Here is a 25,546-nt window from a genome sequence, read left to right on the forward strand (position 1 = left end):
GTATTTTTTTTATAAGTACAAAAATATACATAAAAATAATAAATAAGAGATAAAATTATAAAAAATAAAATATTACATGTAAAATATAGAGATGACATAAATTTTGTATAAATATGTAAAATAAAATATAAAATATATAACATAATTTTTGCAAAAATATAAAAGTTGAAGAAAAGGGGTGGATAATGCAAGTAGGGGCGGGTCCCACTCCTAATCACAAAAGTCCAAATAGCGAAAGCACGCACACACACAAACTTAGGTCAACAATACATCCAGCTGCAGTCCCATAATTCCACGTCACTCTCTCCCATCCCCCCTCTCTATTCACCTTAGACTTCCCACCTCATCACCTTTTTTCTTTTATTTTAAATCCCCATAAACTCCTTTTTTTTTTTTAATTACAAGTATGTCATTTTATTATAAATTATAAATATTTTTTGAAATTAATGATATTTCTAATATAATATGTTGATATTCATTAAACGTTGGTTAATTTTAAAAATTACTTTATAATTTTTTAAATATTATTTAGATATTTATAATTATAATAAATTTTAAAAATATAATTTGTAATTTATAAAAATTTTAAAATAATAAAAAAAGTTATAATTATGATACATTTTAAATGTTTGTTAAAGTTAATTTAATTTGGGTGTAAAAAAGATAAATAGCATGGAGGAGTAGAGAGACGTCATTCCCTGCAACCTCACAGCCTGGCAACCTCGGCCATCTCCCACTTGCATCTCTCTGCGTGTCGTCGTCTGATGTTGACACTTCCCTTCTTACAGCTGTCCTCCTCCTTCCCCCCACTCTCATATAAAATGCAGCGCCCGCACCCTATCATATATCCAACACCCTCTCTCTCTCTCTACAGAAAAACGAAATCATGGCGTGTAATTACCGTTTTGCCACTGTGTCTCCCCTGCTTTTACCACTCTTCGTCTTTCTCCTCTTCACCTCCTCTTCCATGGCGGCTCTGGTGCAGCAACAGCCCCTCGTCCTCAAATACCATAACGGCCTTCTGCTCAAAGGCACCGTTACTGTTAATCTCATCTGGTACGGCAAGTTCACCCCTGTCCAGCGCTCCGTCATCGTCGATTTTCTCCAATCTCTCAACTCCCCGGCCACAGCGCGGCCCTCCGTCTCGTCCTGGTGGAAGACGACGGAGAACTACAAGGGCGGTTCTGGTTCTTCTGCTATCGTCGTCGGGAAACAATTCCTCGACGAGAATTACTCCCTCGGGAAGTCCCTCAAAAATTCCCATATTGTGTACCTTGCCGCTAAGGGTGGGCACTCGGGCGGAGCGGTGAACGTCGTCCTGACGGCGAAGGATGTCGCCGTCGACGGTTTCTGCAGGAGCAGTTGCGGCAGCCACGGGTCTACTCGGGGACCAGCCCGGTTCGCGTACGCGTGGGTGGGAAACTCCGAAACCCAGTGCCCCGGCTACTGTGCGTGGCCGTTCCACCAGCCGCTGTACGGGCCGCAGACGCCGCCCCTTGTTCCCCCGAACGGCGACGTGGGGGTCGACGGCATGGTGATCAACCTAGCCACGGTTTTGGCGGGAACGGTGACGAACCCGTTCAACAACGGGTATTTCCAGGGACCGCCCACGGCTCCACTGGAGGCGGTCAGCGCTTGCACGGGCGTGTTCGGGTCGGGCGCTTACCCGGGATACACGGGTAGGGTGCTGACGGATAAGACAACGGGGGCTAGCTACAATGCGCATGGGGTGAAGGGCCGCAAGTATCTGCTGCCGGCGATGTGGGATCCTCGGACATCTCAGTGTTCAACACTCGTTTAATTTTAACAACAAAGAAATTTAAAAACAAAAAAAAAAAAAACGGCAAAGAAAAACTGGGGCAAGGTTCCGCTGCTCGCGGGTGTACGTATGTTAATACACGGCCTCGGGTGAAGGGTTTATGATGGGGTTTGGGGGTTTGTCCGCTTTGTGTGATTGTACATTTTGTTTTGTTATGTAAAGGAAAAAGGTGAAAGATTGCAATAGGGAAATAAAATAAGGAATACTGTTTATTATATATAAAGAAAAAGTGAAATTAAATATGAGCCGTTGGATTGATGGGCTTTTTGTGCGTGAAAGGGTAGGACAAAATAGCCTTAGTGCTGGGGGTGAAGGGAGCATTCGTTTCGTTGTTATCAGTTTGGGGTGTATACTTTAATATTCTTCACTTATCTCTAGATTATAGTCTATAATTATATAATATATATTAGTATATAATTTAAATATATAGATTAATTAACATATAAAGTGTAATAATACTTATAATATGATATCCAAATGATTTAGGAATTAAATTGGGTACGTATTTCGAGGATAATGTAATTTTACTTTCATGATTTAGTGAAATTGTATAAGGTAAGGATTCTTTTTGTTCATATGAGACGATAAGGAAAGGTAAAAGGGGAGGAAAAAAATAATAGTTTTTATTCAAATTATTTGATATGATTCGAAAAGAAGTAAATCTCAAATATTTCCACTTGTTTGGTAGGAAGAAAATAAATTGAGAAGAATTATTTTTATCTTTTTGGCTTTATACTTTTACTTTTTCATCCAACTTTGAATAGAAACAAAATAAGATTCCGGAGCAATTTCATATATATCGAGTTTTACTTTTACTCCATCTCTTCCCCTAACCCAACAACAAACTATGTCTTATACATTCTCTTTTTTACTTTCATTTTTCTTATAACTCACTTTTCATATTAACCAAACATACTCGTATTCAAATACTTCATATCATGTTTAAAAAAATATATGCAATATTGATATTCACTTCACTATATATATATATATACCGAGGAATTAAGAAAAGTACAAAAAACATTGATTAGTTTTTCTCATAAACCGTTACTTTATGTTCAATGACTACTTTGGGGAACAATTTTTATTATAGTAACATCATTTTAATTTTATATATATTACATTTTCGTTCTCATAAATATAAAAATATTATGAATAATACTAAAGAAAGTGTATAATAAAAAAATTATGTAAAATTTTCTATTAATGTCAATATTTTTCATCAAACCGTAACGAAACAAGGCTATGTGTAGACTTAGAGTTTTCATGTAAGTGTAATTTTAATATATTTTTTTTAAAGAAAGTATAATTTTTCGCCCTTTTTATAGGGTCAACGTTTGGTTAACTATTAAAATAGTGATATGAAATACTTTATAAATATTTTAATACATATATATATATATATTTACACACCACTTATTTTAAAATTTTCATACTTTAAAGCCTAAAATATCTACGTATAAATTTATTGAAAAAAAAAACTTAAATAATAGTATTATCCCATATTAATCAAATTTTGGTAGTATTATTTTTTAAAATATTTTAAAAATATTAAATTGAATCTATCAAATCCAACCGGACAGGTTCAAAATCTGAGTCAAGTCAGGTTCAAGTTCAAGAATCTTTTGACGGATCCGGTAACGAATTATGGCAAACCCTTACAAACCCAATGCGTTGCCCCCTATATTATTATTATTATTATTATAAATAGATAGGGAAATTAGACATTTTGTAAGTTTGGATTAGGGTTTTAGGGTAGTTTGGAGGTGATTTGGGTGGGAGAGATGTTTGATTGTTAACAAATTGATCAATCACTTTTCGACCAATCCATCAAATCAACTTCATCTCATACTATTCCAAGAATTAGGTATTGATCTGCATCTCTCCCACATTGTCAATGGATGTATCATTGATTGCCAAACCAACTTCTGTCTTTCTAACTAACTTATTTTCCTTCTCCCTAACATTAATTCAAGACCTTATTTTCAGAGATGAGTTTTGCAAGATTTTGTACTTTCGGGAAACCCAAAAACAAAAAACGTCATAACTTTTAAAGAAAGTTGAAATACAAAACGAAATCAAAAGTGAAAAGTGTTCGTAGAAATATGAAGTTGGAGTGTGTGAAAAAAATGCAGAAAAGATTAGAGTGCGTGTAGATAATTTCCATTTAGAATTTGTAAGCAGAAGCTGAGAACGCAAACACTCGTAATATGAACTTACATCCTAGAACATGCCAGAATAACTGGAGGAGAAAATCATCTGCATCTGTAAACATACAATCTTATTGAGAAAACATGTCCCAACAAATTAGACCAACGAAAACTAAAACCACTCGCATATATAAACATCTATAGAAGTACTTTGTGACCGACTAGACCAAGTCTCATTTGGGCTGCAATATATTATGAGTTACCTCAACATTTTCATTAGACTTGCACTGACATGCATGCAACCATTATAAGTACGTACCGGACTAAAATAACTCAGAATAATCGTCGTTGCTTAAAGCAGTCTCCGAAGGTTGAGAAGTTTCCTACAACCTCAAAGAGGGTAGAGTGCGTTGTGTTCCAATTCTTCTCCTCCGAAGGCGCTCAGCTATGATAAAAGCAAGCTCCAAAGACTGAGAAGCGTTAAGCCTTGGATCGCAGTGGGTGTGGTAGCGTGAACTCAAGTCATTGTAAGTGATTGTCCTAGACCCTCCGACGCATTCTGTGACATTTTGCCCGGTCATTTCCAAATGCACGCCTCCAGGGTAGCTTCCTTCTTGATCGTGCACATCAAAGAATGCTCTCACCTCAGCCTGCCAAGATATACGACCAGTTAGTAAAGAAATACATCACCCTTATATTTTGGGAGATAGGATGATCTTGACCTTTGAGGAATAGTGCAAATTAATATACTAGTGTTTTTGCTTCAGCCAGTTGGTTTTAGGACTCATCTTTCGCTGCACTGGTGTTATATCAACATGTTTCACGCCACAAAGTAGGATTGAAAATAAAACATTATTTTTATGGCATTTGAATGGAAGAGAAATTTCAGTTAAGTTCTTGATATAGTTACTTCAGCATGGAGAACATGGTATAATTACAATGAAGCAACCTAAGGATGTAATGTAAGGAAGAAAAGAGATGGTAGAAAATACCCTGATTGCATCAAAGGAACGGGTCTTCAGTCCACAAGGAGCTTTAATGGTGTTTCCATGCATAGGGTCACTGACCCAAGTGACAATTTGACCTGCCCGACGAACTGCCCTAATCAGATAAGGAAGTTTCACCCTCATGTTCTCAGCTCCCATTCGGGTGATCACCGTTATTCTTCCAGGTTTGTTTTCAGGATTCAGAATATCGATGAGTTTCACTAGCTCATTTGGATCCATCTTATCGCTAACCTGCAATCACAAACAAAAGGATGCAATATAATATTACCCACTACCCAATAGTTCATCTTTTCACATATAACCATGATAATATGGATCATATCCGTAAGCAACTCATTTTCAAAAAGTAATCAGTGAATCAAGTTAAATATATAATTCTGAGAACCTTGATCCCCAAAGGGTTGGAAACTCCTCTTAAGAACTCGACATGAGCACCATCTAGTTGCCTTGTTCGTTCCCCAACCCAGAGCATGTGGGCCGAGCAGTCATAATAAAGGCCAGAAGTTGAGTCCTCTCTGGTAAGTGCTTGTTCATAGGGTAAAAGTAAGCACTCATGTGATGTCCAAAACTCTGTAGTGGTCATGACAGGGTGGTCAGCTGTAAGACCACATGATGCCATGAAGCCAAGGGCCTCGTCAACACGGTGAGCCAGTTCCCGGTACCTTTTTCAGAATAGCAGGAACAATTGATTTAATCCTTGGATTGAAAAAGAGAATTTCCGGGAATCCAATAGTTGGATAAAAGGAAACAAGCATAGGATATACCTATCGCCCTGCTCGCTGTGTTCAGTAAAATCAAGGTTCCACTGAGTGACCCTCTGCATGGCAGCATATCCTCCAGTAGCAAATGCCCTTAGCAGGTTTAGGGTAGCCACAGATTGTGTGTAGGCCCGAATCATTCTCTGGGGGTCTGGCACTCTTGATTTCTCGTCAAAAGCATCTCCATTAACATTGTCGCCACGATAACTTGGCAGTTTGACACCATCCTTCTCCTCTAACTGATCAGATCTCGGTTTAGCAAACTGCCCCGCCATTCTTCCGACCTAAGAGTACAGTTCCAAGATACAAAAGGCAATCACTGAATTTCCATTTGTTAATTGTTGATAGTGAACCAGTGATAGCACCAAATGGATACAGTACTAGAAAAATAAAAAAGATATTCTGAGAACCAAGTAGGTGTGAGCTTTAGTCTGGTTTTCTGCAGGAACAGAGCAGGAACGGCTTCATATTGGGTTATAAATCATGATACCATAAATCAACGCTTTTAGACAGAAGTGAATTATGCATGGCTGCTTTTATAAACTATAACCCCCCCCTCCCTCCCTCCCTATATCTTAATGGGTATAAGCTCTGTTACAGATCTTACTTACTGCTTCAAAAACAGGAGACAATAGCATGATTTGATTCCTAAACCAATTTCAGCAACCCAAGACCATCCACACTTGTGGTAGGCACATGAAGTTTCAATCTCAGTCAAAATTTTCAAATAATAGAGCAATTGACTTCAGGATTATCCACTGACGCCATGCCCACCCACTTCAGGATCATACCTAAATCTTCCTATATCTTGAAGTTTTTGATTCCCGCAAATCCTTGCTAAAAACAATCGAAGAACAATTAAAGATGCTGAAGTAATTAACATCCACATTCATACTAACACAATTCCCACATTATCATCCTACCAACCTCAACAATTTTATCAACTAGGGAACTTCAAAACCATACTCCATATACTAACAACAACAACAAAGTAATCACATCAGATGACTTCTCACCCCTAAACTTGAATTCAAATCAACATAGCACTTTATGCATGTTTAGCTTCTAATTACATACCAAGCACATGCATTCAAACTACTACATCAGAAGAAAAATAAAAGGAAACAAAAAATGGAACATTCTTCAGTAACATCTTAAATAGTGAAAAGAAGAGAAACGGAAAAGACCTTAACAACAGGCATCTGACCACCAAACATGAGGACAACGCTCATCTGCAAGAGCACCCTGAAAGTATCCCTAATGTTATTGGCGCTGAATTCTTTGAAACTCTCAGCACAGTCACCACCCTGCAAAAGAAACGCATTCCCGAGAGCCGCCTGTCCCAGCTTCTCCTCCAGGCTACGTGCCTCACCGGCAAAAACGATCGGAGGGAAGGATGCCAGAGTTTTGAGGACTGATTCGAGGGTAGCTTCATCCGGGTACTCCGGAAGCTGGAAGGCCTTCTTGGATTTCCAGCTATCAAGACTCCAACTTTTAGGTGGTGGGGTAGTGGTGGTGGCGGTTGACGGCGGTTGGTTGGAGGACTTGACGGCAAAGATCGTTCTTGATCCGAATTGAGGGAGTCGGAAGTGAGGCGGGTTTGATGGAAATTGAGGGTCTGGAGGATGCGGCGGCGGGGTGGAGGAATGGGTTGGGCAAGTGGGGTGCAGCGGCGGCGGCGGGGGTTGTGAGAGCCATAGCTTTTGCCTGCATAATTTGCAGTGGGTAAGGGAGAGACTGGAAAAGTAGATTTGGAGAGAGAATGGCTCAGAAGGAGAGAGAGAAATGAGAAGAGTGGATTTTTATGTTATGTGGAGAAGTGATTGCTGACAGATTCTAACAATTTTTCATGTCTATAGAATTTCAGTTTAATTTTTATATTTAATTAGAATAAATTACTTTAAATTTCCATAATAAATTATATAATAGAGAAATTTCCCTTTTATATAATATAATTATATAACTCGTAAACGCTAAAATAAAAGCATCAACTCAATTCTTGTTGAAGTTTAACCCTTTTTCAAGAAAAAATTGATAAAAATATAAATACTATGATGTTAGATAAGTTATTATGAAAAAAGGATGTAAAAATATAATGTTGGTCAGACATTATTATAAAAGATGATACAAAATTTTAAAAAATGTATAAAATTAGAATTTATAATTTAAAATGATATTTTATACAATTTAATACAAAATTTCAGTAAACACGAATATTATTAATAAAGATACTAGTAATTTCTCAGATAATGAGGCATGCCTATATTAGATTAAGGGATAATTACTTCGTTCCCTTGAAATTTGGTATAATTACACGTAAATTTAATGTGATTTAAAAAATTAAATCTAATACTCTTGAATTTTGCTTTTGTCTAACAAATAAGTACACATATTAACAAAAATTCACCAATTTTACTAATATTAACAAAAACAATCAGAATAAAATAAATATTTACCTCCAATTGACTTATTACTAATTTATTGCTAATCAAATAAATAATTTTATGACCAAATTAACATTATATACATCTCTTACACATAAATACATGTGAGTAGATACACCTTCACCGCTATAGGAATAGTTTAATTTGAAAAAATTTGCAACAAGTTAATTATAAAGCAAATATCAATATTTATTCAATTTTTTTTATTAATATTAACAAATTCAATGAATTTTAAATAATAAATGAACCTATTTGTTAGACGAAAACAAACCTTAAAATATTGGAGGTAATTTTTCAAATCACAACAAATTTACATATAATTACATCGAATCTCAAGAAAAACGAGTATAATTAGTCCTTGTATTAAACATCAGAAAAGCTCGATGCAATTTACCCATTTAATTTTAGGGCGGGGGAGGGTGTTCTTATTCATGCACTCGTACATTATGTTAGCGAAAAAATTAGGAGTTTGGTTGGTGGGGGAAGGGAGTGTTTCTTGTTCATGCCCTTGGTTTTGCTTACACAATCACAATGGCTTCTTGAAAATGGAGGCTTGAGAATATGGGTAAGAAGGCAATGATCATAATTACAGATATTGATTAATGTGATTTCACTAAAAGCTTCACTATCACTGCCAATCACAACACATCACATAGAAAGAAGAGGGAAAAAACATTCAAAGGTGAAGTACATGAAATATCCAGGAGCAGTAAGTTTAAACTTGAGGCTCAGAAGTAAGGGCTGTATCTCATGGGTACTCTAAACCTGGGAACTTTCCTGCAATTCATCAACAAACATCCATCACTAATTCGGAATTAATAGGCGTGTTGGGATTAAACAGGGTGAGAATTCACAAATCTAGTTTCGAGCATTTTGCATTCCACCATCGAAACATAGATCAAACCATGCATATACAAAGATGCAAAGAGAATGATTAATACCCATATCCATAAGGAGAGTACATGTATGGAGCAGGCATGTATGGCGTCCTAGATCGAAAGCCCATATAGGGATTGGAGCGCCGGGGGCGGAATTGCTTCATGCCTGGGACGTTGGTCCTCTTGGCGGATACCTGGAATGAAGTCAAAGGAACACTTCAAGAAATTAGATGATATCCGGACATAGATGGCAGCTATATCTGTGACGTCACATAGTTTTGAATACATAAATGACATGAGTGGAGGATGGAGCACAACCTTCAATTGGCGACCGTGCAGTTCAGATTCATTCAGAAGAATAGCTTGCTCTACAGCTTCAGGTTCAAGGAACTCAACATATGCATATCCTTTTGGTTGTCCATACTTGTTAGTCCTAATAGTTACTCTATTCACTGTACCACAAGACTGGAAATGCTGCTGCACTTCCTCCGGTGTACATGAATAATCCACCTATAAGGCAAATTCTAGACTCAATTTCAACATCCCAAAAAACGCCTTCAGAAACCAACAAATAATGATTCAGATGAGTGCATACCTGCTGGTGTAATACACATTGCATATATAAAATCAAAATACAGTAGAACCAGAAGCAAGTAGCATATTTGTGAAGGGACAATCCCAGTGAACAGAACAGCATAAAGATCAGGTAAAATGACAGCATCACAACAGACTTAACATCGACAAAATACCTGACAACATATCAAATAATTCTCAAAACGTACCACAACATGCGTGCAAGGATGCCTTCTCACTTAATCAACTAAGATTTGTTAATTAATGTGGCAAACATATTAAGAATGCAACACACACACACACACAAAATAAATAAATAAATAGGAACCATATTCTACATTTCTAGAGGACAAATACATTTTTAGACTCATGAGTATTAATGTATTTGTGATACAGTAAGTCAAAAAATGATTAAAAGCTTAAAAATGAAAGCAGAAAAGTATATTGTTATGTCACCTAAAATAAATGATATGACATACATGTGGATATAAGACCTAACTTCATAGAAAGAGACCACAAGACTATGGAAATTTCACATAAATAAAAAATCTCACATTGCCAACAAAAACTGATCGAGAATCCACTTCTTCCCTATTTGTCTGATTAGCTGCAGCAGCAGCAGGATCTGTGGCAAAAAGTCGTACATATGAGTATACGTAAGTCATGTTCATCAAGAATTGAATAGAAAGAGAAGATTATCATCATCGATGATATTATATAGGTATTGTCACTTAGGCAAAGATGCATCCATATAGGATAAAAAAGCATTAAGTATCATCACCTTCATTAAACATAAAAAAGAGACAAACTGCATCCTCAAGTCCGATATACTGCTCATGTTAAAAATAATCCCCATTACACTAGAGACATGGCAGCTCTTGGTGGAATTGTTTAAGGGACTGTGAAAATATGCAGAAAATATGAAACGAAAATAAATGCGGCAGGATTTTATGTGGTTAAACAAATTCTCTTACGTTTATAGTTGCTACTTGGATTTTCTTTTCTGTATATTGCAATCGAAAGTCATCCATCAACTGTTTATACGTCCGAAAGTTAGGTAAAACAAGCATTTGTCTTGCTAGACAACGACATAAATCTGTGTCTATATGCACAAACAAGTATCTTACTACATGAAGACGCTGAGAATCGCCAACTACAAGACTAGGACATCAAATAGGGCAACAGAGCTACTCAACCACATGTCACAACATGAAGTTACAAAACCAATAACGCAAACCACATATCAGGAAGAAAAATGTTCCATAATATAGGAATTACAATCAGACCAAGAAACCACATGGAAACAAATAAAACAACAGAAAACCTTCAATAGCATTCACATCCTAGAAGGGGTGTGGATCCAATTCCAATGCACCCAACCACACCATAGGACACAAGTGTTTACATGCACCAAAAAACACACTTTCTTGCTGTCCTCTTTCTAATGCTTCAGGCTTCAGCAGCAATAACAAGCTTTCTAATAGAAGGATGTACCTGTCCCACTTCGTCATGATGAGAAGAAGTCCTCAATCCTTACAGCCTAATCAAACATTTTAAGTTTCATAATCAATACTACCAACTAAAGCTACACGACAACAACAGAAAAATGGTGTCTCCACAGCTAAATAATAGCAAATCCAATCCCCTAAGAATCAATTTTAAAAATTCATTCATCTCCAATCAAATTTCCAGAAATGCTTCGCCAGACTCACTAGAAGATAAGCATCCTTAACAACATGCATAGGATATCAGGACTGAGCTAACATCGTCGACACTAATCAACATACAATTACCACGTCTTTCACATTACACGCCGTCTCTTGCCACACTAATATATTCTAACCGGATTAAACACAAAAAGTATAGCCAACTTCTAAATTCTAACTAACATAAAAGGAAACAAGACACCCCAAGGATAAAAATAGAAGCTTTAGAGGGAAAAGGGGTAACCTTGAACTGCACCCATCTCCTGTTCGACTTTCGCCTGCATTTCCCGAAGCGCAGCCGCTTCATCCTCCATCTCCTTCAGCCTCTTCTTCATGTCATCCAGCTCCTACCCACCATATGCTTACACAAAAGTTAGGGTTTTTTTATGATTTGCAAAACAAAATCGAACCCAAATTTGATTAAACCAAAAAAAAACATTGGGAAAGGATTGATGGAACGATTCATTACAACGGCAGCCCCTTCCTCCTCCGCCGCCATCTCGACGTCGCCCTCCATCGCTCTCTCTCTCTCTCTCAGACACACTTCGCGAAGAGAGGGTATTTTTGTGCCTTGAAAATAGTACGTACACTTAAAGTGACAGTTCTAGCCCTTGGAAATCGGCATTATTCCGTTTACGTCCCCCTCGAACTTGTAGAAGGTTGATACAGTTATCTAAGATCCTTATTAAACACGTTTGCATAATTTAAAATTTAATATATTATTAATTAATGAATAAAAAATACACTTTGTCCGTCTAAATTATTTTTAATATAAATTAAATTAATAAATATAGTATTTATCTCTACAACTAAATATTTGAACGAATTGTTTTTATATTTTATATATATATATTTGTAGTTTAAAGGATTTTTATTTTTAATAATTTTGTATTTTTAATTTAATTAATTTTTTTAATTGAAAAACATTTATCTTAACCATAATAAAACAAAATATAATTGGTAAGTTAAATATTTTTAAATTTATTACATCTTATAAACTCAAAGTTAAGTAATAAATGTATAATAAATATATAAAAGACTTTCATGTAAAATATTTTATTAATTTTATAATAAAATTAAGTTATTAACTATTTAAATTTTTTAGATAAAAATGAATAAATTACAAATCAATTTGATAAAAATATTTTCTTTATAAAATAAGATACAAAATTTTATTCAATTTTTCTTACAAGTGTTTAAGTTTTGATTAAACTTGTATATTGTTAGTTTTATTCCAAAGTATATATGATGGTATATTATATTTATTATTAATTTATTAAATTTATTAACTTATTACTCTGCTCTTAATTTAAACTGTTCACTTACTAAAAGTTCTTTTTTGCTAGAAAATAATTTAGCAATAATTTAATTATAAAATATTAACATATATTGAGATTAATATAATTATTCAAGTAAGGGATTGTTCAATCAGGGGTAATTAACAATTATATTTATTAATTTAAAAGGTAACTGTTGATCAACAATAATTCAAAGGGGCTGAGTGCGTTTAATCCTTACTTAATAAAAAATAAAATAATTAATTCATTAGTATTGATATATGTTAAATATTATTTTAATAATTTTATACAATGAATAGAATATAATATTAATACAAAAAAAATGACAATTTTGCATAAAAATAAACATACATAATGGTATATTAATTGATATGTGTCAATAAAAAATAATCCCTCATACTGAACAAATTGTATAAATATTTATTTATTTATTTTAGTATTCTAATTTATTATAAATAATTATTACCACAACATTATATATTTTCTTTCTCGTAATTATGGATTATTAACAATTTTTGTTTTGCAACTTACTCCAATTAGTCAAGTTTCTATGAATGAGTAAATCTCGATTTTGATTGTTTCCATCAAAATTGTTAATATGGGCTAAATTTGTTAAAAAATGATTAAAGACTAAATTTGTAAAAAAAATAAAATAAAATAAACATGTAAGTAGAGTAAATAATAGAACAAAAAATACTATTGGCCTCGTATGTGTACCATATTTGGCGTGAGCGCAACATTAAGCGATTTGATGGAGTACATAGAAATATATGCATTGTGGGTGCACTGACCTACTACTATTAGCAATATTGTGCCTGTCGAGGAAATCGCTTAAATTAAGCAAGTTGTATTGTACAGTTATACTTTTTTACTTAATGAAAATTACCTTTATAAAAAAAAATAAAAAATACTAATAACCTATAATTACAAAATCAAAAATATAATATTGCCCAATTAATATTGAGAGAAAATGCACAAAATTCTTATTTTGAATCTTCATATATCAAATTACGTAATCAATTGAGGAGGGGAAGTTGAAGTATGGATTACTACTCTTTACATAATTGTTAAAGCAATTCAAAGTTTGATCTAAGATAGTTCACAACAATCAAAGCAATTCAAAGATGATCTGTCTTATCATTCCAAATTTCCAAACAAACTCTCTCAATTCCCAAGATTTCATTTGATTTTCCCATGATTTTTCTTGAACCCTAGCTTTGATTCCAAGTTTTCTTCAAGACCCTCAATACAATTTCTGAAAATCAAAGAGAAAAGGAAGAAGATGTTCACCCTCAAACTCCACACCGTCGACTTCCCTCAACCTCTCCACACCACCCTCACTTCCACCACCTCCGCCGCCGCCGGCCCGAATGCGAATACTAATCTGAAGCCCGCCCAACTGATGGGAGTGGCCCATCTCTTCCGTCAGTTGCCGTCCGCCTCCGTCCCTGCCGTCACCGTTGCCAATATCAGCGCTCGCACCACTCTGGTCTTCGTGGTGGCCGTCCCCAACTATTTGTCTTCGGATGACTTCCTCCTCTTCTGTGGGAATCACGTCCCTCACTTTGAAGAAATCCTCTTCCTAAGGTAAGAACTTCAAGTACAATGTATAATGCGGGCGGGAGAAGAACTTTGTGTTGTGGTGGATTATAATATCAGTATTTAGATTTACCCTGTCGAATTGTAGTATGTGATAATCAGTGTGGAATTGTAGTATGTGAGTTTACCCTTTGGAATTGTAGTATCGGATATAAACTTGTAGGATCATTGTTTTCTTTGCTTCTTCTCTTTGAAGGCTATGCTTGTGTGTCTTATTTAATTACTAGCTTTGTTAATTTGTTTTTGTTGTTTGGCCATTCCGGTATGTGTATGTGTATCTGTCAGGAATGATGGAATGGAGGACAGGTATAGTGTTCTGATCAGGCTAGAAAGTCAGTTGGCGGCTGATGGGTTCTACTGTAGTTACAACGGCAAAAGATTCAAGCCATCTGAGGTACCATGATCATTTACTCAAAAGATGTACATTCGCATTGTTCCTCGGTATACTGTTTTTCTTTTTCTCCTCCTGATCTCGTCTGGTTTGATAATTGTGTTTTCAGGTTGAGGTTTGCCATATATATTTTGCTCAAGCAGTTGAGTACACTGAATCTGCAGAAGTCGCTAGTATACCTCCACCTGATTATACTGAATTGCCCTCCTGTCCTGTTTGTCTTGGTCAGTCTCTTTGCCACGCGGAATGTGTTTCTTGTGTGTGAATAGATTTGTCCCTGGTTTTTTTGTCTGTGCTTCCTGTTTTTTCGTGCTTTCATCTACTGCTTTTTCTTTTTAAGGGGTATGTTCTGTTGCGTGTGAACTGCTCTTTTCAAGTTTATGGATGATGAAATAATGAGATTTCTCGTGGTTACGATGTCTTCTTTTTGGTGAAAATGTTAGAGCGATTGGACCCAGATACTAGTGGAATACAGAGCACGTTGTGTGACCATTCTTTTCATTGTTCTTGCGTCTCCAAATGGACCTATTTGTCTTGCCCGGTTAGTGTCCGCTGATTTTATGTTAATTTCCTTTTCATTTTCGCTTTATATGATATTTATTTATACTAAGCACACAGTGGTCAATACCTTTGTAGTTTGACTTGTTGCTATTATGTTTTCAGTAAACCAACTGGCAAGTTTTAGGCATGAGTTCATGAAGAGCTCCATTCATTTTATTTGAGAACAATGAGAATGCTTTTAGTAGCTTTGCGTTGTTGCTTTTCCCCTCTTCTTTGCAGGTTTGTCGACTTTGTCAGGAACAAGATGAAAGGCCGGTCTGTGCTGTATGTGGAACTCTCAAGAACCTTTGGATCTGTTTGATCTGTGGTTTTGTAGGATGTGGAAGGTAGTACTGTTTACTTTATCATGGGTTATAGTTGCTTTATTTTGAGGCCCGATGTCATTAACCATGTGATTTTTGATTGGTCCTACCCTGTTTTGAGGATTTCAAATTATCTGGCTAAATAGTTTGTATGATATAGATATGAAAAGGGTCATGCTAGTGGACATTGGAGTGACAAGAAACATCATTTTTCCCTAGAACTGGAAAAGCAACAAATCTGGGATTATGTGGGAGACAGATATGTTCATCGGTTGAATCAATCAAAAGTTGATGGGAAATCCGCCATTGTGAGTTCAAGGTGCAGTTCAGTTGAAGAATGTGGAACATGTGGATGTGATGAAGGGGAAGGACTGGACGGCGCCCTCTTTAGCAGCAAAATTGAAGGGGTACTTCTCATTCATCTTCAAAAAGACTATACAGTTTTACTGCAGTTTGAGAAATGATTTAACACTCAGCCTGTAAATTTCCTTGGATCACTTTTTATGGGGTAGCTCTTACTTTTTGAAATGACAGCACCCAGTGGTGGTGCTATAAGGTTGAATTTGTCAGTTTTAGATTGGATGGACACTATATATTGAACACTTGATATCATCAGATGTTTGATTCATTTCTTTTTTCTCTTTGCCAATAGATTCTGGATGAGTACAACCGTCTTCTTGCAAGTCAGCTGGATATTCAGAGACAAGTAGGTACAACCTAGATCGATTGGGTTTGAAATAGTATAGGGTTTTGATAGGTGATTGCTGAATTCATATTCTTTTTTTATGGTCCTAGATATATTTCTTTGAGCAATAGACTTCAAGATGGTAGAGTATCGAACTAGATACACAAGTTGTGAGAGATCAGTGGCTAGTTTCTTTTAACTTCTTATATTTTTATCTCACTGTCTGTCAGCATTATGAATCATTACTTGCTGAGGAAAAAAGTAGAAAAGAGAGCTCAACGGCAAAAGCTGTCCAGAAGGCTATATTTTCACGGACGCATGATCTAGAAGACAAATTGGAAAAATATGCAGACGAAAAGAAGGCTGTTGCAGATGTGAACTTCTTGTTCTATTTATGGTTTGTTAAATTTCCATGCCGTTTGATGTAGAATGTCTCATTTTTTTCTCATTGGTGTCTCAGAGGAATAAAGAGCTTATGAAGAAACAAGAATTCCTACAGAACAAGTTCAAGGAAATTGAAGAAAGGTAATTACTTTTTCTCCACTGGCATATGTTGGTCTTATTTCATAAGCTGGTATTTACTTCTTGACGCTTGGAGAAAAATGCTCTTTCAACTTATTAATCAAATAGTCGGTGCCTTACTGGAAGTCTAGAAATAATTGAGCTTTTGAGCGCCCTCTCTGTTCCATCTCTGAAGTACTTCGTTTCACAAGCTACCAATCTTGTGTTGCATAATATTGCAGTGGTCCATACTTGAATGCTAAATTCAATGGTTGCACCGGAGGCTTTTCATTTTTCTAAACTAGGTGCATGCTAGTACTGGCAACTTTTAGGTTTTCCGAGTTCATTAACTATCTCATACTCATTTTTATAGGTTAAGATCGAGTCTCAAGTCGAAGGATGAAAAGATTTTAGATCTACAAGAACAGGTACAAGCTCATACTTGGCATAGTAGCATTCAATTTATCCAGGTACGAGCAAAAAAAGCTACAATGTTATACTTGAATCGCAGATAAGAGACCTAAAAGTTTATGTTGAAGCCCAAAAAATGGTTACAAGCATGGAAGACTCAGACGGCATTAGAGGAGGGACTATTTTGCCTGTAGAGTCGAACCAATCGTCTTCTGGCAACCCGAAACGGCACACAAAGTCTGGCCGACGACGAAATTAAAGTCCGAACACCTTTCAAGATCACATTGTGCAGGTTCATCATCCCATCTGCTGCTTCTTTGCTGCATTTTCTGTTTTGACATGGAAAATACATTGCCCCTGCTGTTGTAAATTCACTGCAAAATTTAGAATGATTGATAGAAATATTGTTGTAAATTCAAGGCTTGTAATATGGCAAGCAACCTGACGTTTGTCCGGAGAAGGAACAAATGCTATGCAATTGATGTGTTTGCAAAAACCATGGATTTGTTCATCTTTTCTTCCCTTTTTCTTCAATTTGTTACTTTTTCCATCCTTACATACTTCCTGTCATTGAGTATTTTATCAAATAACTAATTTGATAATCTACACTTTTGCTTTTATTTACAATAATATAGTTCAAAACGAGATTCAAAGAATTTGATTTTTTTTTAATATGGAAAAAAATCACATTTCTTCGAATTTATTTTCAGAAATTTGAAATTCCTACCTTCAAATCTCTTAATTCAAACGTAATCAGAAGAAACATTTTTATCACATTGTAAATCTTTTAATTAAATGCATTCTTTTTATTAATGGAGGAAAAGGGAAATCAAAAGCCAAATGGGCACATAACAAAATAAGAGTAAATTAGGATGGATCTCTGTTAAAATTTGGTATAATTATGAATATTCATCATTATTCAAAAAAATTATAAATAATTTCTTATCATTTAATAAAATTATGTAATTTTGGATTAAGATTAATTGTCAACTTTTGCTTTGTTGTATCTTTTTCTAAAAGAAAAATTACAAAAAAAAAATTGCACAAGATGGACGAAAATATTTATAAATTTATAAAAAAATTATACTTAATCCATGAAATTTTTTTTCATACAATTTTAAAAAAGAAGTAAAATTATGATTTATACAAGAGAGTTTTTATCAGTTCATAAAAAAAAATTGATGGAAAGCTAACAGAGACTAACAGATTATATTAATGGTTAGACGACATTTAAAATCAGGGATATTGGTAATTTTTCAAATAATTAAAAAGTATTTATAATTATACTAAAATTTAGGTGTAATTACCCAATAAAAACTTATACGAATTAAAGATCAAATTAAATTAATATCATACTATTATATAATTAAATTATTTTTTAACAGACTTTATACTAATCACATAATATATATATATAATGCATTTAGTATATAATAATTAATTTTCAATTATTAAAATTTCAGAAATGTTATAAGTTTGAAGTGGATAGGGATGAAACATTAGGCTAATGTTAGGAGGGTGTTTGGCTAACATCAAATGTTGGCCCAGTTTCTACACTTTTCTATCCACTTTTTTTTTTTATGGACACACTCATAACACTATTGTCACCGGGGACGCACCAATATAAGGTGACCGCTGCGTCATCATAACACTATTGTCACCGGGGACGCACCAATATAAGGTGACCGCTGCGTCTCATTAGATAAGCATTCAACACCAAATTGCTCCAAATCTAAACCTATTTATTATTATTATTATTTTTTTGAAAAAATTACAACCACCCTTGTTGAAATTTGACATAATTATAAATACATCTTTATTATTTGAAAAGTTATAAATACCTCATGATTTTAACGTTCATATAAATATGAGTTTATTGCGTTAGAGTCCGTTAGGTTTCCATCTAACTTTTATAGTGAACTGACCAAAATATCCTGTTTGATTATAAATTTTAATTTTATAAATATTTTATTATTTTTTAAAAAATATTTTTAGGACTAATATTCCCTATAGATTATTCATTTTACCCACTCTTAAAAGTTTTATATTTTTAATTTTTTTATAAAAATATTTCAACAAGGGTAAAATAGTAATGTCCACTTCACCAACTAGGGTCACATAATTATTTTCTATTTAAGGGCTGTAACTGTAATTCTTTTATTTGAAGCGATAAACTGTTATTAATTGAAATAACTCGATTACAAGCATTCTTTGAAATATCAAAACCTACCAAAGACAATTTTAATAATTATTAATTGAAATAATTCGATTAAAAGCATTATTATGAAATATCAATGCCACCAAAAACAATTACAACAATCATACCTTATTAGTAATATCAGATAAATAAAATCTAAACAATATCTACTACATAGTAGAACAAACTCTCATGTATATAGTGGGATTCGATAGAATCTCAATTTCATTAATTGAACTAGACCTCATTGGTTTATTTTTTTTTATTATTATTATTTTTTACTGAATTAAACCAACTAGATCTCAATACCTAGAAATTAGGCAGAACGATTGGCTACCAATTTTTTAGCTAGTTAGGGATATAATTTCCAATTTACAGCCTAAACAATCAAGAATGTACATATTTTTACATATGTACCTGACATATTATTGGACTGAAATCCTAATAATTTGCAAAAATTAGGGATATAAAAATCACATTTCAAAAGAATGGGCGATCAAAAGTAGATTTTGATCCAAAGTATAAAGATCAAAAGTGTAATTTACACCTACTTTGCTCTAAACAAGATTAGGATAAATTACAACAGATTCCTATGAGATTTGATATGAGTACGAATACGCCTTATTATTTGAAAAATTACAAATACCATCTGGTGTTTGATGAATTATATAATTACTGAATGGAGATATAAAATTATAAACTTACGTAGAAAAATTGGATGAGGTGATTGAGAAAATTTGATAAATTAAAAAAAATTATCCACTCAGTTTAAAAAAAAAAAAAAAACAAAAATAAGTTTGTAATCTATAAAGCATTATGATCAGTTCATCGATAAAAATGGGTAGAACTCTGACGCAAACTAACGAATTGAGCTAGTTGTTAGATGATCGTTAAATCCAGTGAGGGATTGATAATTTCCCGTACAACAAGGGGTATTTGAAATTATGACAAATTTAAGGAGACTTCATTTAATTTACTCAAAAATTATTTATAAAGTATATAATAGTATACATTATTTCTTACAAACATCAAAATATCAAATCTTTATCTCCAAATAAGGTAAATTATAGCTACTTTTCGTTAAGTTTGACATAATTATAATTTATAAATACCCTCTAATTATTTAAAAAATTATAAAATACTCTCGAATAGAAAATAATTATGTAGCCCATAAACGAAAAAGTGGACGTGATTATGTTACAGTTGAATTTTTCTAAAAAAAAATTGAAAAATATGTAAAGAAAAGGATGAGTAAAATAAATAATCATAAGGGAATAATTATTTATAAAAAATATTTTAAAAAATTCTAAAAAATATATGAAATTTTAATTTATAATCCAAATGATATTTTTGTCACTTTATATAAAAATTAATTGAAAACCTAACAGAAGCTAACGGAATGGATTCAATGTTACGCGATTTCAAATAATACGAAACTATTTGTAATTATGTGAAACTCATTCAAAGTTGGTAGTAATTTACCCCTGAATATGATATGATCAACATCAAGAATTTGAACAAAATTATGAACTAAACTTCAAACCAACTTTAATTTGTTATAAACCAATTTACATTATGTTTACCAAAAATTTTGAACAAAAAAAAAAAAAATCATATGAAATAAAAGAAAAGTGAAGGAAAATCCTATTGGGTGGTGACGCAACATACATTACCCGCGTCAGTAGCAACTTCATAACCTCTACTGTTTCATTCTCATTCTGTGCCTCCCTTCACTCTCATCAGCAGTGTAAGAACTCCGTACAATTTTCACCCGCCATTCTTCTGTTGTTCTTCTCCAGAAACTTTTAATCAAGGCCGCGCTCTTAGCTATCGCCCAATCAGATGGCTTCGATTTACTTTTCTTGCTCTCCCGCCACTCCGTCTCGCTGTCGGTTAGGCTCTCTTCTCTGGCAATCAGTGTTGTTATTGGCGAAAGATGCGTCTTTTCGATCGGTGTTGGCTCGTGTTAATGCGTAGTTTTGGGATTTTTGAGTTGAAATATCATGTGGGGTTTATGTTTCATGCAAAGCCAAAATTCATATACGTTCTTTTGTTAAGAAAGTAGAGTAGTTCGGGTGGGGTTTCGTGCTTTCCTTTTGTTGTTTTGGATAATCTAATGTTTGTTTAGGTGTTTTAAATATTAAAGCCAATGGTTTTTTGCGTTGGTAATGGGATGTGCGCTGCCGATTATTTTATACCCTTCTTAAGTAATGATGGAGTGTAGATGCTGACGTGAGACATATGTTGTGTTTTATCCGCTTATGATGTTTTATTTCTCGTCTAGTTTTACTTGTGATGCAAAATGTTTGAGATTGCATACACTTACAACATCTGCAGCGGTGGATAGTTTTTATGTTATTTAAAGAGAAAATATTTTGGGTTAAGGTTGAAGGTGAAATTTTCGGTGCGCTTGCATTAGTTATTCGCAATTATATTAATCAAGAATGCGTATTTGTAGAATTTTTATGAGTTTTGGTGTGGGGTTTGGTGGTAACCGTGTTTTCATTCTGCCGTAGGAGGCTTGAGTGGTTGGGCACTCTGACATTTGAGAGCTGTGCTAAATTATGTTATAATTAAGGGGCCTGAGTATATAATCTCATTTACTTTTCTTTTGTTAAGAAGTAGATTCCTGTCAACGAGCAATTAAATATTAAGCTCCAAAGAATCCGGTTTTATTGTTGTTAAATGATCTTAAATGTTGTGCTCAAGAGTTTTATTTGATCCCAGTCTCTAGAAACCAAATATCACTTGTATCACGAATAGGACAAATCTATTTTGTTTGTTCCGTTTAATTTGCTAATTTGTGTTTGAAAGTACTTAGGCTGATACAGAAAAAGGTAGGTGTTTGTTCTATAGCTCCAGATATTTGAGTTATGTGTATGGTACTGCTTAGACTAAAATACCTCTCCTAGCATTGCATGGTTTGGGCTGTTATACGAGTTTGGATTGTGAATGGTCCTGTTTGCCGGAATCTGAAACTATCGTTCATGTATTGTATGTGAACAACTTTGCAGTTAGTCAAGCTTTGTCCGTCTTCTCAATTATGATGCATACTGTTAGCTGATCTTCGCTTTTATGGTGCATCCAGACAGTTCAATGGGCTCCAATGTGGAAATATGCATTCTTTGAATGGTGTAGAGTCCTGCAAGCAGCTGAGTGGAAAAGTGGGATCCAGTATCAATACTTGTTTGAAACCTAAATCGTCACTATTCTCTGGGAAAGGCGACCTTGTTCGTCATTCTGCTGGTTCTAATGTGGCAAGTAATGCTCTCATCAGTGACTTATTTGGTGGGGTCGAGGTACAATCTGATTATGTAGTACTTTCAGCTGATATGGCTCCAACTACTAGTGGCTTCCCTGTTGGAAATGATGAATTTGATTTAGACCTGCCATCAGAAGGTTTCTCATCTATTCCAGAGGCCATTGAAGACATTTACAATGGAAAGGTCGGTCTTTACATTGCTGTATGATATTTATGACAGCTCAATTAGTTACTTAGCCATTGCTTTGAACCTACATTGCAGATGGTTGTTGTTGTAGATGATGAGGATCGAGAAAATGAAGGGGATCTAATAATGGCTGCATCAAAAGTTACGGCAGAAGCCATGGCTTTCTTTGTGAAGCATGGAACTGGAATAGTTTGTGTGAGCATGAAAGGAGAAGACTTGGAGAGATTGCAGCTTCCCCTGATGGTAAGCCAGAAAGAAAACGAGGAGAAACTCTGTACTGCATTCACTGTTTCAGTGGTAAGTGTTCTCTTCATGAGCAAACTATGAAATACATGCTTTTCGTGAAGTATCCTTTTTTAATTATTTTCTGTTTAGTTGCTTAGTATTCTGATTCTTTTAAGAGTGCCACATATTCTTTAGCATAAATGCCTCTGGGTGGTACTCTGTTTGCAGTCAGGGAGTGATCTTCTGATGTGCATATTATCAAACACAATTTTTGGAAAAGCAAACCATAAATCTATAAGAGTTTGAGAAGCTTTTGTTAGACACATAGTCCTAAATGAATCTCTGAGGTAGCGAAATGAAGACGTCATTGTAGGATGCCAAACATGGTACGACCACAGGTGTCTCGGCACATGACAGGGCGACAACAATAAAGGCTCTCGCATCAAAAGATTCAAAGCCTGAGGATTTCAACCGCCCAGGACACATATTTCCATTAAAGTACAGGGAGGGTGGTGTTCTAAAAAGAGCTGGGCATACAGAAGCTGCTGTGGATCTTGCGATGCTAGCTGGGTTAGATCATGCTGGAGTTTTATGCGAGATTGTTGATGATGATGGTTCTATGGCTAGATTACCAAGGCTTTTGCAATTTGCGCAGAAAGAAAACTTGAAGATTGTATCTATTGCAGATTTAATAAGGTGGTGTGTCAACCTACTTTCATAAATGTCATCTTTGCCTACATTTCTGAAGTTATGTTTATTTCATGAAGCTTTACATTTGTGGAGGCCTTGCTTTTCTTTTATTATTTCTGAGGTGGGTGGCCAGAGGATAAGATCTAGTTGATATGAGTTTTGCTTAATTTTCTTTGGAAGTGCCAACTTTGATATGCCCTCCCCTCAATCGCTGCTCTGATTTTCCGGCAGAATTCTCATCTGTATCAATAGCATCTTGTGCAAGGGTTGACACATGATTGATTTGCAGATATAGGTGGAAGAGAAATAGATTAGTGGAACATGCCTCTGCTGCTCGTATACCAACTATATGGGGCCCATTCACTGCATATTGCTATAGGTCAATTTTGGATGGGATTGAGCATATTGCAATGGTTAAGGTGAGCATTATGGGGAACTCTGATATAGTGCACATTTCAAGTTTCTCTATTTTACGCATACTTCGGATTTGAAGCGATTACGACAGACCATTTCTCTTCGCATCGTCACCCTATTGACGTATCCTAATAATACTGAACTGATGTAGCCTAAAGCATGCTAGAGTTTCTTTTGTCAAATGCATATACAAGGGATTATTTGGTTTACTGAAACTCGGAAGGCACTGTAGCTCCAGTAAAGGAGCTAGATACCAAAATTACCATCGACTTTTGCATAGGCTGGAGGGCTCTGAAGGAAATGTGGGCACTGGATGCCCAATCTGAATTATGCCTATTGCTATCCTTTAAAATTCTTTATATAGCAACTGTACTGGATCATTTGTAACATACAAAGAGTGGTAAGTTGCAGTTTTATGCTTTCACCATTTGTGAATTCTCAGAATTAGAACACTTTTACAGTGATATTTATGGTGTGGATAGGGTGATATTAGGGACGGACTAGATATTCTTGTCAGAGTACACTCAGAATGCCTCACTGGAGATATATTTGGATCAGCCAGATGTGATTGCGGGAACCAGTTGGCACTGGCAATGCAACAGATTGAAGCAGCTGGCAGGGGTGTTCTAATTTACCTCCGTGGTCATGAGGGACGTGGAATTGGTTTGGGCCACAAACTTCGTGCTTACAATCTGCAAGACGATGGGCATGATACTGTTGAGGCAAATGAGGAGCTGGGTTTGCCTGTTGATTCAAGAGAGTACGGGATTGGTGCTCAGGTATGAAAAATCAAACATAATCTGTTACCATTACATGCGGTTTGGTGGATTTTGCCCATATGGTTTGGCTATCATTGGGCCACTAACTGCTGCATACTTGAGTGTTGCAACGCATTGTCCTACGTCAATCAAATAGGTCTACGGGGTTGTAGAAATTTTCATCTTATAATTGTGGAACCATTCTGCAGATACTGAGAGATCTCGGGGTTAGAACAATGAAGCTAATGACAAACAATCCTGCAAAGTACATCGGTCTGAAGGGCTACGGTTTGGCTGTTGCAGGCAGGGTTCCATTAGTTACTCCCATCACAATGGAAAACAAGAGATATTTGGAGACGAAACATTCCAAAATGGGACACGTTTATGCGGCAGATGTGAATGGCCACCCAACCAGCCATCACTAGCAAAAATGAATGACCGATGTAAATGGCCAATCTGCCATAAGCATCTGCCCATTTTGAACATGCCGATTCTGGCGAGGTATGTCGATGGAGTTGAAGAACAAAGCTACTGCATTGTACCAGGCAAGATTGGAATAACACATAGTTTTGTTTCTAAGCTGTTAATGTTAATTATGTCATCAGGTGATTAGCTTAGATTTGGCTGCAGCAGCTGATTTGAGTCTGAACTTGCAAAGAATCAGCAGCATTGATAATAATTCATTTTCAAGCTTGGATGGAATTTGTTCTGTTGATCTTCTTATAAATTC

At 35.1% G+C, this 25,546-nt stretch overlaps 5 protein-coding genes across 5 annotated transcripts; 3 read left to right on the top strand and 2 right to left on the bottom strand.

The window, feature by feature from the left end:
* Window positions 833–2,064, top strand: LOC105172612 (protein EXORDIUM-like 2). Its single transcript, XM_011094128.2, has one exon. The coding sequence runs from the start codon at window positions 887–889 to the stop codon at window positions 1,799–1,801; it is 915 nt and encodes a 304-aa protein (XP_011092430.1). The 5' UTR covers window positions 833–886; the 3' UTR covers window positions 1,802–2,064.
* LOC105172823 (phospho-2-dehydro-3-deoxyheptonate aldolase 2, chloroplastic) lies at window positions 4,026–7,532 on the bottom strand. Its single transcript, XM_020697266.1, has 5 exons — window positions 6,922–7,532; window positions 5,741–6,018; window positions 5,362–5,638; window positions 4,962–5,207; window positions 4,026–4,619 (listed from the first exon to the last, which is right to left on the bottom strand). Exons 1-5 carry the CDS (start codon window positions 6,964–6,966, stop codon window positions 4,353–4,355), a joined length of 1,113 nt encoding a protein of 370 aa, XP_020552925.1. The 5' UTR covers window positions 6,967–7,532; the 3' UTR covers window positions 4,026–4,352.
* On the bottom strand, window positions 8,739–11,962 carry LOC105172613 (polyadenylate-binding protein 2-like). Its single transcript, XM_011094129.2, has 6 exons — window positions 11,805–11,962; window positions 11,580–11,682; window positions 10,184–10,254; window positions 9,375–9,566; window positions 9,120–9,250; window positions 8,739–8,955 (listed from the first exon to the last, which is right to left on the bottom strand). The coding sequence occupies exons 1-6, from the start codon at window positions 11,850–11,852 to the stop codon at window positions 8,907–8,909; spliced, it is 594 nt and encodes a 197-aa protein (XP_011092431.1). The 5' UTR covers window positions 11,853–11,962; the 3' UTR covers window positions 8,739–8,906.
* LOC105172614 (BRCA1-associated protein) lies at window positions 13,665–17,579 on the top strand. Its single transcript, XM_011094131.2, has 11 exons — window positions 13,665–14,220; window positions 14,518–14,626; window positions 14,733–14,847; window positions 15,067–15,164; window positions 15,404–15,510; window positions 15,647–15,893; window positions 16,139–16,192; window positions 16,402–16,545; window positions 16,632–16,696; window positions 17,046–17,100; window positions 17,184–17,579. The coding sequence occupies exons 1-11, from the start codon at window positions 13,916–13,918 to the stop codon at window positions 17,340–17,342; spliced, it is 1,458 nt and encodes a 485-aa protein (XP_011092433.1). The 5' UTR covers window positions 13,665–13,915; the 3' UTR covers window positions 17,343–17,579.
* Window positions 20,985–25,525, top strand: LOC105172615 (bifunctional riboflavin biosynthesis protein RIBA 1, chloroplastic). The gene is made up of 7 exons (XM_011094132.2): window positions 20,985–21,172; window positions 22,369–22,726; window positions 22,805–23,026; window positions 23,328–23,650; window positions 23,934–24,063; window positions 24,541–24,837; window positions 25,026–25,525. Exons 1-7 carry the CDS (start codon window positions 21,123–21,125, stop codon window positions 25,239–25,241), a joined length of 1,596 nt encoding a protein of 531 aa, XP_011092434.1. The 5' UTR covers window positions 20,985–21,122; the 3' UTR covers window positions 25,242–25,525.

The sequence above is a fragment of the Sesamum indicum genome, linkage group LG10 (genome assembly GCF_000512975.1).
Source record: "Sesamum indicum cultivar Zhongzhi No. 13 linkage group LG10, S_indicum_v1.0, whole genome shotgun sequence".
Taxonomy (NCBI): Eukaryota; Viridiplantae; Streptophyta; class Magnoliopsida; order Lamiales; family Pedaliaceae; genus Sesamum; species Sesamum indicum.